Genomic DNA, 14,428 nt, shown 5'->3' with positions numbered 1-14,428 from the left:
TTTCACTTTTGCTTCAGCGGGGCAATTGTGTCTGGGGTATTGCACGTTGCCCATCCTGTGATGTTTTAACATATAAACTTGTCATACAAGTATTGTGCGTACAGCTAAGAGGCTTGGAATATTTGCCATACAGTATTATGGGGATGAGTTAACTCCATTCCAAATTTTACTTCCTTTTAACATGGAGATATTTTATACAAAGGAGCCTCAGTGGGATTAAAAATTCTTCAGCTTCACCAGTGTCCTCAATCTCCATATATCTTAGTGGAATAGGATTTCTTTGGGATATGACAAAGGACTGTTAATGGAGCTCTGTTTGGCACTTCCTTGCTTTCAGATGTTCCTTTGCTTCCCTGTTCTCAAGAAGAATTATTTATCCTCCTAGCTGTTTCTCATTGGTTGATTGAAACACAAATTTGGGGAGTACTGAGAGCTCTGTGACATCACCTCTATGTATTGTAGAGAAAAGTCATGTTGCATTTTTTTCTTTTTAAAGGTGATTGCATTTTTGAGAAATAAAGACCAATTTATTAGCCTGGTACTAAAGCATATTGATACATCTGCAATGATGGACCTGCTGCTTCGTCTGATCAGCTGCGTGGAACCAGCACCTCTACGTCAGGAAGTATTAAATGTGAGGCTTGCTTAATGTTTCTCTGTGGTTGGTGCAGGGGGGAGAAAGTATTTCTGCGGAGATATTACTCAGTTTCAAGTAATATGAGAGTAAATTCACTCCTCTTCTAAAAACATATTTTTCTTGCTTGTTCTAAGATCCACAGATCTGGTGCAATGCGGACATCAACCCACTTGTAGTTTGGGGGAAGAATTAGTCTGTCAGTCACTGGCAACAGGAATGTCCCACCTCCTGAAGTTCCCCTCGTTTATTCCTGAGCCCCCAGTAAGCAGCAGGCTCAACAAGACCACTTTGCTGCCAAGCTTTTCTGAGGGGAATTTCCAAACTTTATTGCAGACTAACTGTCTCAATAACAGGCTCCTTAGGGATCCCTACTCGTATTCCTTCTTGAGACCTCCATGGGAAAAACAGACCTATCCTGGCCCATGTGGATCCGATGCACAGAGAGGGCTAGAGCTTCTGGGAAGCCCATCAGTAAACCCCAAGCCAATACGTTTCTTGAGAGACCTATCAAGGGCCCATGTGGAAGAGGGGAAATGAATAAGCCCAGCCTCTTCAAGGACAGGGAGATTGATAAACACATGAACTATTTCTGGAGCAATCTCTGAGCCCAGTTTTGCTTCCCCGTCAGAAACAGGCTCATGGGGACAAGCTTCTAAAGGGGGAAATAAAGGAATACTAAAATCAACGCTTGGTCCACCTGCTCACCTTCATGAAGTGCAGCATGGCAGATCAGCGCTGCAAATATCAGACCATGAACTCTAGGCATGAATATTCTCCCCTCCCCCCCCCCCCCAAAAAAAAAAAAGGGGGAGGGGAGCCCTTCTTTCTTTTTAGGGAGGAAGGCTAACAGCCCAATCAGAGATGGGGAATCAAATAGTCAAAAAACAGCCAAACAAACAAAAACAATTAGAGGATAGATTCTCTCAGGTAAGAGTGTACTGAGTATTGTGAAACTAGGTTTAGGAGCTGCCCTAGACAAGCTATAACGTTATATCCTTCTTCATGCTCCCTGGTAGAGTGTAATAGAGGGAAAGGGATTTCCTGCCACACCAAAAAGATTGATAAAGTATCAGGCTGTTATCCCAAGCTGCAACTTTGGGTCACCATGTGCCATACAATGCATATGTGGTAGAGAGAGTGGAGGTATGTGTAGGACAAGCGAACAAATTCCTTTGTGGAATAGACAGGGAGGAACTGTGTGTTTAAGATACAAGATCAGATAAGTTGGGAGCAGCTAAATTGGGATGGGCCTTGAAGGGAAGGACCAGAAGTTGGATTTTGACACAGTGGAGAAAGGGAAGCCAGTGGAGGGATGTAAAGAAGGGGTTATAACTTGATTAAAATGACAGGTTAGTCTTAGTAGCAACGTTTTGGTTGGGCTTGTTTGTGTGATGTGGGTGTCAGGTAGGCCAGAGAGAAGAGGTCAAGACATGAAATAAGGACTTGAACGGTAGTTTTAGTTGTATGGACAAAGAGGATAGACTGTTTCTTAGAAATGTTATGGCAACAGAAATAGCAAAATTTAGATATGGACAGGATGTATGGGTCTAAAGAGAGAGAGAGAGTGAAGTCAAAGCTTCCCATATTATAAGTTTGAGTGAGAGGATAGTAGTAATATCAATAGCAAGAAAGGGCGTTCATTTTTTGCCATGTTGAGTTTAAGATGATTGCCGGACTTACACAAGGAGATATTGAAGAGACTGGCCTAAGATATGGGATTTGGATAGGGAGTGACAGGTCAGGGGTACAGAGATAAATTTGAGTCATCAGCATGAAGACGGTAGTTGAAGCCACGTGAGCAGATAAGATCCCCTGGAAAGTGGGTGTAGACGGAGGAGGAGAGAGTCTGAGGGACCCCCACTGATAAAGGGAAATGGGTGGAGGAGGGAGACTCCAAATGAGACACAAGAAATGAACAGAGAGGTAGGAGGATAATTAGGAGCAGTTGGGATTGTACAAACTAAGGCCTGGTCTACACTTGGGGGGGCGGGTGGGAATCGATCTAAGATACTCAACGTTAGCTAGCGTAGCTGAAGTTGATGTATCTTAGATCGACTTAGAATCATTTACTTCACGTCCTCGTGGCACAGGATCGACGGCCGCCGCTCCCCTGTTGACTTTGCTTCTGCCTCTCGCCGAGCTGGAGTCCAGCAGTCAATGAGAGAGCGATTGGGGATCGATTTATCACGTCTACACTACTCGTGATAAATCGATCCCCGATAAATCGATTGCTACCCGCCGATCCGGCGGGTAGTGTAGACGTACCCTAAGGGAGGACAGGATTTTGAACAGTTAGGGAATGGGCAGTGGTGTTCAGAGCAGCTAAGAGATAAAAAAGGATGGAGTAGAGGTGCTGAGATTTGGTTAGGAAGAAGTCACTAGCAGCTTCAGTAAGAACAGTTTCAGAGGAGTGGAGAGGGCAGAAGTCAAGTTGGAGATGAAGTGGAGGAGAGGAACTTTGGTATAATGGTTATAGATGGCATGGTTAGTCAGTTGGGAGGTTGATAGGTGAAGAGAATAAGAGGAGATAGGGCAATAGTTGGAGAGGTAGGAGGAGGTAAAGGGTTGGACCAATGCCCCACACCAAAGGAGGACCACTTTTTATGCAAGTGTACCCTAGCAGCACTGTTGTGGCAACTGAAAATTTTAACAGTTTTCTGTAATGTAAACCGAGCTTCAGGACCGTCTTTAAACACGTGATAGTAGGGTGATGGGGGCCATATAACTAGATTTATGGATCTTGTCCTTTCCCCATAGCCAATGCAGAATTGTTATGGCAGTATATTTTAGAGTACTATGTCCACTTTCCTTAGGAGAATATTCCCTGATCAAATAGACTTCGCAGATAGGAAATGTTTCCTTTATAATCAGCCTGCTCACCTCTTACTTCCTTTCTGGTTGTTGATGGTAGCTGAGACCCTTCTGGGAGAGAAGGGGCTTTGTAAAAGTCAGTCCTATTAAAGGTTCAGCTGGTGTTAATGGTGGGGTATGATGCCTCCTGGAGAGGGGAGCAGGTTGCTGGGACCTAGTGTCCTTAGAACAGCTCCCCCACTGGGCTGAAGAGGAAAGAGAAGAAAGCACATGTTAAAACCCAAATTAGTAAGTCCATTTTGACTATAAACATAGTTAAGATTCAGACAGGGACCCACATTCTTGACTAACTTGCTCAGTGTTTTCTGAAGATGTTACTCCCTTGTCTGCTTATATCTTAATCTTAACTCCAGTGGTCTGGAAGTTGAAATTGGACAAATTCAGACTGGAAATAATTACTGTCACTGTTAAAAAATTGCGTCTTAACCACTGGAATAGCTTAGCAAGGGTCGTGGTGGATTCTCCATTACTGGCAACCTTTAAATCAAGAGTGGATGTTTAACTGAAAGTTCTGCTCTAGTTCAAACAGGAATTAATTCACGGAAGTTCTCTGGCCTGTTATGCAGGAGTGCAAGCTAGATGATCCCAGTGGTCCCTTTTGGCCTTACAGCCTATACATCTATGGGCACAGTACACTAGGTGGTATTGGCACAGGTATCCTTTCTGGTTGAGGTCAGATCACAATTACTAAGCCCATTGCTTGAGTCTTTAGACTTAATTAAGGTGTTTGATTAGATGGTATAAAATTAAAATAGTACACATTAAATAGATTAAAATCTGGATAATTGATAGGTCTCAAAATGTAATTGTAAACTTCCAGTCATCACTGAAAAGGTATGTTTCTAGTGGGGTGCTAGAGGGTTTGGTTCTGGTGTCTAGAATTTAAGAAGAACGTTGATAAATTGGAGAGTGTTCAGAGAAGAGCCATGAGAACGAATGAAGGACTAAAAAACATGCCTTATAGTAATAGATTCAAAGCTCTGAATCTATCTAGCTTAACTTAGAGAAGGTTATGTGGTGACTTGATTACCTACATGGGGCACAAATATTTAATAATGAGCTCTTCAGTCTAGCATATAAAGGTCTAACACTATCCAATGTCTGGAAGTTGAAGTTACACAAATTCAGATTGGAGTGTAAGTAAGATGTACATTTTTAGCAGTGACAGTAATTGCCCATTGGAACAATTCACCAATGGTCATGGTGGATTCTTCAGCACTGACAGTTTTAAAATCAAGATTGGATATTTTTATGTAAAATACCTGCTCTGTAAATTATTGTGGGGAAGTTTATGGTCTGTGTTATACAGGAGTTAGATTAGATTATCACAGTGGTTCCTTTTGGTTTTGGAATCTATTAAGCTATTATATATAAAACTAGAGATTTAAAACAAGACACATTGTAGGAAAAAATATGCATTGGCCAGGAAATTGATCTGATGACCTATTAGGTTAGTCATCTCTCTTTTCTGTGATTCCATAATATTTATTTGTGTTAAGAAACATAGTGAATCCATCTCAGTTGGTTTCAACTCCCATTAAATTTACTGACTAGGTCTGGCAGTTGTTGCAGGGACAATACATAGCAAAGATTTGATGTTTATTTGGTCAGTGCAAATTAACATACAACAATTTCTAGCCCTGAGGAAGTAGAGTGTAGTGCTTATGTTTTGTAGACTGTGAAACAGAGGGAGACTAATTTTCCTCACTGTATGTATCCCATGCTAAGCAGTGCTTGCTGTAAGTAGTAACTGACCGAGTTATGTGATCTCAAACCAGGGGCTCTTTCCTTTCTCCTCAGTGGCTTAATGAAGCAAAAGTAATTCAGAGACTTGTGGAGCTGATCCATTCGAGCCAGGATGAGGATGTGAGTGTGACATCATTTATTTTTTGTCTGATTTTGTAAACTGAATAAGAGGTCTAGAAGCATGGGCACTTGAGAGTACCCTTTTGTTAACTCTTGGAAGAATGCCCATCTTGCTAATGGGGAGAGCATAGTAATGGAGAATATGTGTGGCAGTGCGGTCCTTCGTTTGAGTACTGAGCCTGACATCAACTAAAGGGGTTTTCTCTAGTCATTTTAGTACCAGTTTCCTGATTATTCTAAGCCAAACTCTGTATGGTATGAATTTAGATGGAATCCTTACAGTCGATGACGATTCAATGAGGTTTATTGAGAACATGCTACTTGGAGTATGCTATTGAAAGACTTCGACAACTGGCTAGTAGTGGTCTTTAGTTAATTTTTTAAGCCAAAAACAATGTTTTTGTTTTAATATCCTACTAAAATCTACAAGATGCAATTATTTGAGCCTGTGCAAGAAAAGTGCCAAGTACTAGATTATACAGATAAAAAAAGACAGCTCAAATTTTTTTTTCCAGCCATTTTCACATAACATATAATCTTGGTTTGGGAATTTAGCCCATTACATGAGTCCATCACACCTGGGTATCCTGATTGCAGTCACTGGTGCTGAAAGGTTAAGACCAGAAAACATTAGGGTAATTTTCCATCTCTATTTTAGCGAGGTGTATTTGATCTGGTTGTTCACCAACACATCACCACAGTTGTCAGCAGCAAAATGAATTCAGTGGTTGTATAATGATTTTCTTGTTATGCTGTTTGTGCTTTTACTGGAAGGGTCAAATTCTGATGTCATCACATTTGAAGTTACCTCTTTGTGAAAGTACATGGGAAACAGCTAGTTTGTGAACTTTGGTATCTTCAGCAATGTTATTGGATAGGTGAGGGTTACAGTACCAAGATGGCCATGGAGAGTGTCTAAATAAATGGCTTGGATTAGTAAACAGATAGCTATTATGATACACAATCAAAAAAAATACAGCAACTAAAGGTTTGTAACACAAACCAGTGGTATTTAAGGAATTTTGTCAAAGAACTCTTTTGTGTTTCATATTTTTAAGGAAGTAAGAAATATTATTGAGTAGAGAGAAGCAAAGATGAAACATCTGCAGTAACAGTCTTGCCCTAAAAAGTAAAGAAGAAAAACCTCATTTTTAAATTTTAGTTTATTTTAACTTGTGAGTTAAAGAATCTAAAATCTTTCTGTTAATTATGTTGCTGATATGAATGATGCTATGAAGATATAAGCTTGGATTGAAAGCTAGTTAATTAAGGCAGAATATATCTGATCTTCCATGTTATCTTGGAGTACTGCTGGCTTTGATCTGAGGGATTCTTGTTTGCTTAGTTCCATGGATTGCTGGCCGCTGTTCTCTCTTCTGTCCCAACTGCATTACATTTCCTCTGACGGACATGATGAACCCAGCTGTGTAGTTAGTACTTAAATGTGACCTTTGACATTGTTTACAGAGGCAATCAAATGCTTCCCAGACCTTGTGTGATATCATAAGACTGAGCAGAGACCAGGGCAACCAGCTACAGGAGATATCTGAGCCTGATCCGCTTCTCACAGCACTGGAATCGTAAGTACATGTCAGAGGAGTATTACTAAACTAAAATGACTGTTGCTGGCAATGTTATTTCCTGACATGGCATGAACTGTGCAGTAAATAATCTCAGACCTTTGTCACACTCCTCACACTTGTTCTAACTAATGATATTTATTGTTGCTACATTATGGTAACACCCAAAGCCCCAGTCAAGCCTTACTGTACTTTTGCATTGTACAAAGACACAGGAAAACTTGGTCTCTGCCTTGAAAGTCTATACTAATAAAAAAGACACCACCGTTGAGAGTGACAAACAGAAGGGAACTGAGAAGAAAGTCATGGTAATAATATTCTCACCATAGTGTCTGACTACTTCATAGACATTAATTTATTTACACAACTCCCCTGTGAGATTGAGGGGTGGTATCCCCATTTTACAGCTGGGGATCTGAGGCTCAGACAGTTTAAAGCCAAAACTCTCCATTAATTTTGGGTGCCAAACTTGAGACGTCTAGGGCTTGATTTTCAAGTGTACGTAGCATTTCTCTAGCATGCTGTATGTTCCAGGCACAGCTGCAATCAACACTTCTAGAGATCTGGCCCAAGTTGTCTTGTGAGGCACACTGAAAGTGAGAAAAACACAGTTAGTGGCCACCTGTGAACATTTTAGTTTGTGACTTGTCCAGTGTTGCATAGAAACTGTGGTAGGGGCGGGATAGAATTCAGTTCTCCAGGGTGGCATTCAGTTGCCTTATCCATGAGACCATCCTGTCCCTTCTTGCAATCCTCTCTGCATCATTCTCTACACACCTTCCAATTTCTGTGACAAATGAGGTAGGGGTCCTACAGACAACAGCCTCCTTCACTACACAACCATTCCCAGAGCACAGTCCATGCTGTGCACTGAACTTGGAAGGGGCCCCATAGAAAAATATAAGCCCAGAGGGGCCAAATTGAGGTTGCACAGGCATCCTGAATTCTGGCATTTCCTCTGGGCGCTTGATTTTGCAACCTTAATACTGTTCTTTTAACATAAGTGATTTGTGTGTAATTTCCTAATTAATTGTATCAAACATTCTAAAAATATTCACTTCAGTTTTGAGACTAATCATGAGATTTTTTTTAGGCCAAAAGGAATTATTTTGTCAAGAAGGGGGTGGGGGAATAAAAAATAGGGTTTCACTGAATGAAGCTCATCTTTAAGTAGTGAAATGAAAAACAGGAGAGTTTAACTAGGGCTTGAAAATTCTACTCATTCACTTGTCTCGTCAAGTGTAGGTAGCTTTCTTGGTGTGCGGAAGGATGCAGGTAATTCTGCAGAATCTAAGCTTTCAGTTTATTCAGGAAAAAAAAAGTTGAGAACCTCTGTGCATTCCCATAAGGGATATGGCGCGCCAGTTGCTTAGCTGCAGAACTGCCTTGGTAAGCCAGGTCTGTTAGGAGGCACATGATAGATCTTACATGAGGTTGATGTTAGCACCCTAGTCCATATAAGGGCATCCATAACTTTAACTGCTTCAGTTCCTTTGCTGCTGCTGCAGGGAGCAAACTGAACTTTCCCTCATGCCCTCAGACTAGATCTTCTCTTAGCCCAGCTTAATGTTTTCTTGTCAATCGTTAGTTTAGAGCATTATAGGACAGCTTCATTTAGGGCCTTCAGTTCCTTGCCAGGACTGTGCTAGACTCTGAGTCTTATATGGGCTTCAAGAGATGTGTCCTCTTGCCGGACGATCGTACCAGAAACGGACACCTACATCTGGTGCTCTCTATGTCTGGGCGAGACCCACTCGGTAACCCAGTGCATGGTTTGCTGTGTCTTCACTGCCTGTGCTAGAAGGGATTGATGCCTGAGGTTCCAGGCTCTAAATGCCTTCAGCCTGATATTCAGAGAGGCCCATCAAGGGTACCAAGACCAGCCTTCATGCCAAGGTACATTTGTCTGCTCTGGCTTCACCTCTGTGCTTTATCACAGGCTTGAGATCTGAATCTTTTTTGCCCACTACTGGGAGCAAATCCTTTACCTAGCACCATCTGACTCCACTGGTGCCAGTTTAATCTAAATAGGTACTGACACCACCTATTAAGGCCTCAGTAGCCTTTAGTGATGATATAGGAAGCACCGACCTTGGTGTCTGCTCCTTACTCGCACTGTTGCTCCTGGAACTGACTCTGGACTTGTCTTCTGATGCTAATGCCTCTGTTTTGGAACCAAAAGTCCACATGGATGCTCCTCCAGATAAAAGGAAGGAGAAGAGGAAGCACATCTTCCCACAAGAGGGGCTCAAGCAGAAGAAAAAGGAAGTGCCATCTCTCTCCTCCTTTGTGTTTTCTGACCTATGAGTTCTTTGAAGATGCTCAAATGGCACTGCTGTCACCTCCTTTCTATGCGAGATGTTTCTGGACTGACTAATTTAGACTCCTTGTTATTTTGGATCCAAAACCTTTAGTCTCTCTTTGCCCAAGGGGCATCCACTATTGAAGCTACTAGCCACCTGTCTGCATGCTTTTCCATTGCTTCGCTTGGTACCTGGATAGACTTTCTCTGGTCTCAATCCAGAACCACCTCAGAATAGTTTCATCCCCTTCAGAAATTAAGCTGGAGGGTCCCCAACTTCAAGATTCCAGTCTTCTTCCCTCCTCTCAGATCAAGGCATCATGCAAGGCCCTCTTCACCTCCTTATGTGGCCCTTCTACAGGACTCCATGAAAGCCCTGCTGGAGGCTGTGAGAACAATTGCAGCATTAACCTCCCTCCTGATCCTGATACCTCTTCTGGCACCATTGCCTCCCTCAGCACTGATCCCCTCATCAACGCCTATTCCTCACTCAGCACCAACATAACCTTCCTTGCCAGCACCAATGCCTGCACCAGACCCCTCAGATCCGCAGAAAGGGTCTGCCTATTTTTGAGGAATGGAATGAGACTCCCTCAGAGAGACCATACAAATCCCCCTTGGAGGAACATTTAGATGGCACCTCAGCAGAATATATTAGTGCTTCATCTGTTTTCTCTCCTGACTGACAGAGAGAGTTTCACGCAGAGTCCACTCAACTTTATATAGAAGCTGTCAGTCTCTGGAATTGATGCATCTGTCACCAGGTCACCCGCTTAGCAGTGCACCTTCCGGGGGTGCAGAACATTCTCTGACTGCCTCAGCAGGCATTTCTCTAGAGACCATGAGTGGGAACTGCATGACTCGGCAGTGCAGAGCATCTTTCAATAATGGAGATTCTTGTCTGGGGATCTCTTTGTATCTTGAGAACAGCCTACTGTTCCTGAGTGGCAGAGGCCACAATTCCAGAGGAGATGCATTTCTAGTACAGCGTTTGGAACCACCGATGTACTCATTCCCATCCTTTCCTTTTTGCCCTGAGTCCTGAGAGAGTGCAAACAAGACGAAGTGTCAGTGATCCTAGTGGCTATTCAGGTTCACTAGCTTTCTCCAGATGTCCTCACACCTTGACCCAGGACAAGGGCAAGATCCTCTGTCCCAATCCAATATCTCTCCAGCTAGCAGCTTTGTATTTGCATGGACACTGAGCTTAGAAAGGGCTTGCTCAGTGGCCATACCATTCATCATTAGCAATAGCAGAAAAGACTCCAGGAGAAAATGAAATGGAAAACATTCTGTACCTGGTGCCAGCATTGTTGGATACTGCCAGAAAGTTCCAAAATCCCTTCTTCTTCTCACTACCTCCTATCTCTAAATATTTCAGAGCTGTCCCTCAGCACCATGCAAGTACACTTGGTAGCTATTAGTGTTTTTCACTCTCCAGTGGGCAATCATTCAGTCTTTGCCCATCTGACTACAGTAAGATTTCAGGAGGGGCTTGTCACAATCTTTCTTCAGTGCTGAAATCTACTGTGATGTGGGACCTCACTTCAGTCCTTTCAGCACGAACAAATCTCCCATTCGAGCCTTTAGCTTCATGTATCTTCACTCATCTGTGAAGGTTGCCTTTCTGGCTGTAGTGATTGCAAGCAGAAAAGCAGGCGAGCTGGGGCTCTTATGGCAGACCTTCCCTATATGGTCTTCCATGAGGATAAAATTTCGTTGAGGTTATATCCAAAGTCGATTCCTAAAGTAATCGTGGAATTCCATCTGAGCCAGGTCATCCATCTACCCATCTTCTATTCAAAACCCCATGCCTCCAGATAATACAGGAAGCTACACTCTTTGGATGTCCGTCAAGCATTGGCATTCTGCCCGCAGAGGACAAAACCCTTCAGGAAATCTCCCAAACTATTTGTATCTTTCACCAACCTATGAGAAGGGGAATCTCAGACTGCATCCTGGTTTGTTATGAGTTAACAGTGACCACTCCCACAAGGTGTTAAAGCCCACTTGATCAGAATCCAGGCTGCATCAGTAGCTCCCTTCTGGAGATCTGTGGCACAGCCACATAGGGCTCTGTGCATAACCTTTGTGAGACAGTACAACCGTGGTACAAGATTCTACAACAGATGCATCCTTTGGGAGAATGGTCATCTATTCTGTGGAACAGCAGGGCCCCTTGCACCCTCCTCCTCCTCAGTGAATACTGCTTATGAGTCATCGCAAGTGGAATACACACAGGGACCATCACTTGAAGAAGCAAAAGAGATAACTGGAGTTCTTCCAGATAGGTACATAGTTGTAGTCCACTATCCACCTTCCTCCTCTGCTCTGGATCCTTATTGTAAAGTTATTTGGGGTAGAGAAGGAACTGGAGAAGTGATTGGTCCTCAGTGGTCCTTTATACCCTTGGTTTGGAGCATGAGGAGAAGGATGCAGGCCTAGACAAACGGACACACTGCTAGTGAAAAATCTTCCTGTCTCAGGTGCATGGTGCACATGTGCACCACGAATGGAGTACACAGGGAATACCACACATCTCGGAGAGCTCCAGTGACTGTTCAGGGTAAATAAACTCTCTTTGTGAAAACCTGTGGAAACAGCAAGAGTTAGGGATTAACGACTGAAGTGCATAGACTTGGGAAGCATTGTTTGTAGCTCCACCTATGACTTAAAAAGTGGGAAAGCTCCTTTGTACTGGTTTTTGGAGGAATGTTCAAAACATATTTGTAGAAGCCACTTTGGAAAAAGAGATTTGGACACAGATGTGGAAATAGAGATTGCATCCAAATCATTATGGATGAATGAGAGAGTGCACAGTGCCAACCAGAACCTTGTCTTGATGCTGTCTTTTGTTTATTGTACACATTAGACTACAGTGACACGAAATGGGCAATCAAGGATTGCCTGTTTGCCACACGCTAGGCAGTAGAGATACTACTTGCCTACATTTGTGCTGATCAGTCCCTAAGCCTGAGTTGGAGAGTCACATCTGTGTATTTATAGTTTTTAAAGTGAAAGGTGACTGTTATGATGATCTAGCTTGACCTACAACACAAAACAGGCCACTAGCTTTCCGCCATTGATTTGTGCACGTAGCCCAATAACCTGTGGTGGTGCTAGGGCATATTGCTTAGGAAGACTTTAAATCTTTACTTAAAGGCACCCCGAGGTGTAGATTTTACCACTTTTCTTGGTGATAATTTGTTCCAGTAGACAATTACCACCACTATTGAAAATTTGCATCTTATTTACAGTTTGAGCCCTACTGACTTCAGTTTCCAGTAATTTGATCTTCTTATGCCTTTGGCAGATAGATTAAAGTCCAGTAGTATTTGATATCTTCTCCATGGGATCTGTACAGGTACTTATAGACTGTGATCAAATTAGCTTTTAACCTTTTCTTTGATAAGTTAAATAGATTGAGTGCATGGCAGTGGCCAGCTAGCAGCTCATAATGTAGAGGCATTCCTCTGCTCATGGGAGATAGAGCCACTTTTTGGTTTGGTGGTGTAAACCATAGATAAGCAGAGTCCTAGACCTGACATAGATCCATCACTGGCATATCTGCCACTGAGAGGGGAGTTTCCCTAATCTGTCTTCCAAAGAATTGCTGTTTCTTTATTTCAGAAAGGGAGTGAGTAGTTTTAAAATTAAAACAATTAATTCTGCAAACTATTTGTATCTCTAATGCCTTTCTTTAACTCCTGTGTGTCATTTAACAGGCAGGAATGCGTGGAACAGCTTTTGAAAAACATGTTTGATGGAGACCAGACTGAAAACTGCATAGTGAATGGAACTCAGATTTTATTAACGTTATTGGAGACAAGGCGCTCTGGGTAGGTTTACTCTCCTCAGCAAGGAAATGTTACAGCTCAAAATATAGTTTGACTCTGTTAAAAAAAAATAAGGATGTTACATACTTTCAGGGGCTGCCTAAAATAAATACAAGAAAAGCTGTTTTTAAATGCAATAGTTGTTCTTCCAGGTAGCATTTCAGGGTTGTAACCGTGTTGTGCTAGGGGCAAACACATAGGAAAGCACATCTTTACACCAGAGAACTTACAATCTAAATAAAAACAGAAGGTGGGAGAAAGAGGTACAACATAAACATGCTTATGATGGGCACAAGGCTTTTTAGTTCCAATTCTTCATTTTAATTTTTTTTTTTTTTTTTTTATTTCTGTGTTTGTGGGGGCAAATGAGGGAGAATGGCAGGAGCGGGAAGAATAAACAGGAGCAAAGGAGTGGGGAAAAGGAAGACGTGGAAGAGAGGCATCAAGGGGGAGGTAGGGAGAATAAGAAAGGGGAACAAAAGGAAGAATGGAGGGGAGCATGGAGGGCCGGTAGTGGGGTAAGAAGAGCAGGGGATGGGACTTGGGCAAACAATCAACCAGCAAATAGAAAATAATATTCAAAGCTGAAATTGTAAAAATTGGGATGTGGACACCAAAGAGCCAGGGGCTGTGATGATCTGAAATGGCAGGACTCAAGGGCTCCTGCCTGGGTCTCTCCCATCTGTTGCATACAGTAGGCAGAAGAATAATTCTTCAGACATCTGGACTGGGAGAATGCTATAACTAAGGGGAGGCACACTTCACTGTGTTTGTAGGCCAAGCTCATTGTATACACCAGGATCCTAGCATCCCTCCACAATCTCCCTGTGTGCCTCCAACCTCTATCCCCCATGCCAGCGGCTCTTTGCATCCTCATACCCTCCTCCCCCCATACAAGAGTCACCCATTCCCCTCATGTCAGGGCCTCTGGCACACCCCTGTTCCCCCATACTAGAGTAATCCATTCTCCCCCATGTCAGGGACTCTGTGTGTGCCCCTTCCCCAAATGCCTTTCCATTCTCCTTCCTTCCTCCCTCTCTCTCCTTCAGTCTCTCGGAGAGGGGTATTGTTATGCTGGAATATGCTAATTTCTGCCATCAGCAGGTTCTTTGGTCTGTAGAAAAATTAGAAGTGATTGAAACTGTGGCTGTGATAACCAGATGCCTTGGGCTCCATGCCCCCATTTGCCCCTTTTGTTTTTTCTGTTTTTTACCATAATCAATAGGGCTCTGATCATTCCCTGACAGTTTGATCAGATGAGGTGTTCAAAACTTATCATGTTACATCCAGACAGAAAATGCCACCAAGCTGAGTGCAAAGGCCTCACAAGGTCGGC

General features: G+C 42.8%; 1 protein-coding gene across 6 annotated transcripts in view; it reads left to right on the top strand.

Moving 5' to 3' along the window:
* PPP6R2 (protein phosphatase 6 regulatory subunit 2) overlaps positions 1-14,428 on the top strand; it is a 151,878-nt gene that overhangs the window by 74,413 nt on the left and 63,037 nt on the right. For all 6 annotated transcript variants that reach the window (XR_005592724.1, XM_039520189.1, XM_039520188.1 and 3 more), the window contains 4 exons: positions 497-634; positions 5,309-5,374; positions 6,842-6,954; positions 12,982-13,095. Coding sequence is in view for 5 of the 6 variants with exons in the window: in XM_039520189.1 (XP_039376123.1) it covers positions 497-634; positions 5,309-5,374; positions 6,842-6,954; positions 12,982-13,095 (431 nt within the window). In the remaining variant the exon portion in view is untranslated. The remainder of the gene's footprint in view (positions 1-496; positions 635-5,308; positions 5,375-6,841; positions 6,955-12,981; positions 13,096-14,428) is intronic.

Source organism: Mauremys reevesii, linkage group 1, assembly GCF_016161935.1.
Source record: "Mauremys reevesii isolate NIE-2019 linkage group 1, ASM1616193v1, whole genome shotgun sequence".
Classification (NCBI taxonomy): domain Eukaryota; kingdom Metazoa; phylum Chordata; order Testudines; family Geoemydidae; genus Mauremys; species Mauremys reevesii.
The sequence above is the reverse complement of the archived record's forward strand: the minus strand, read 5'-3'. Positions and strand labels throughout refer to the sequence as shown.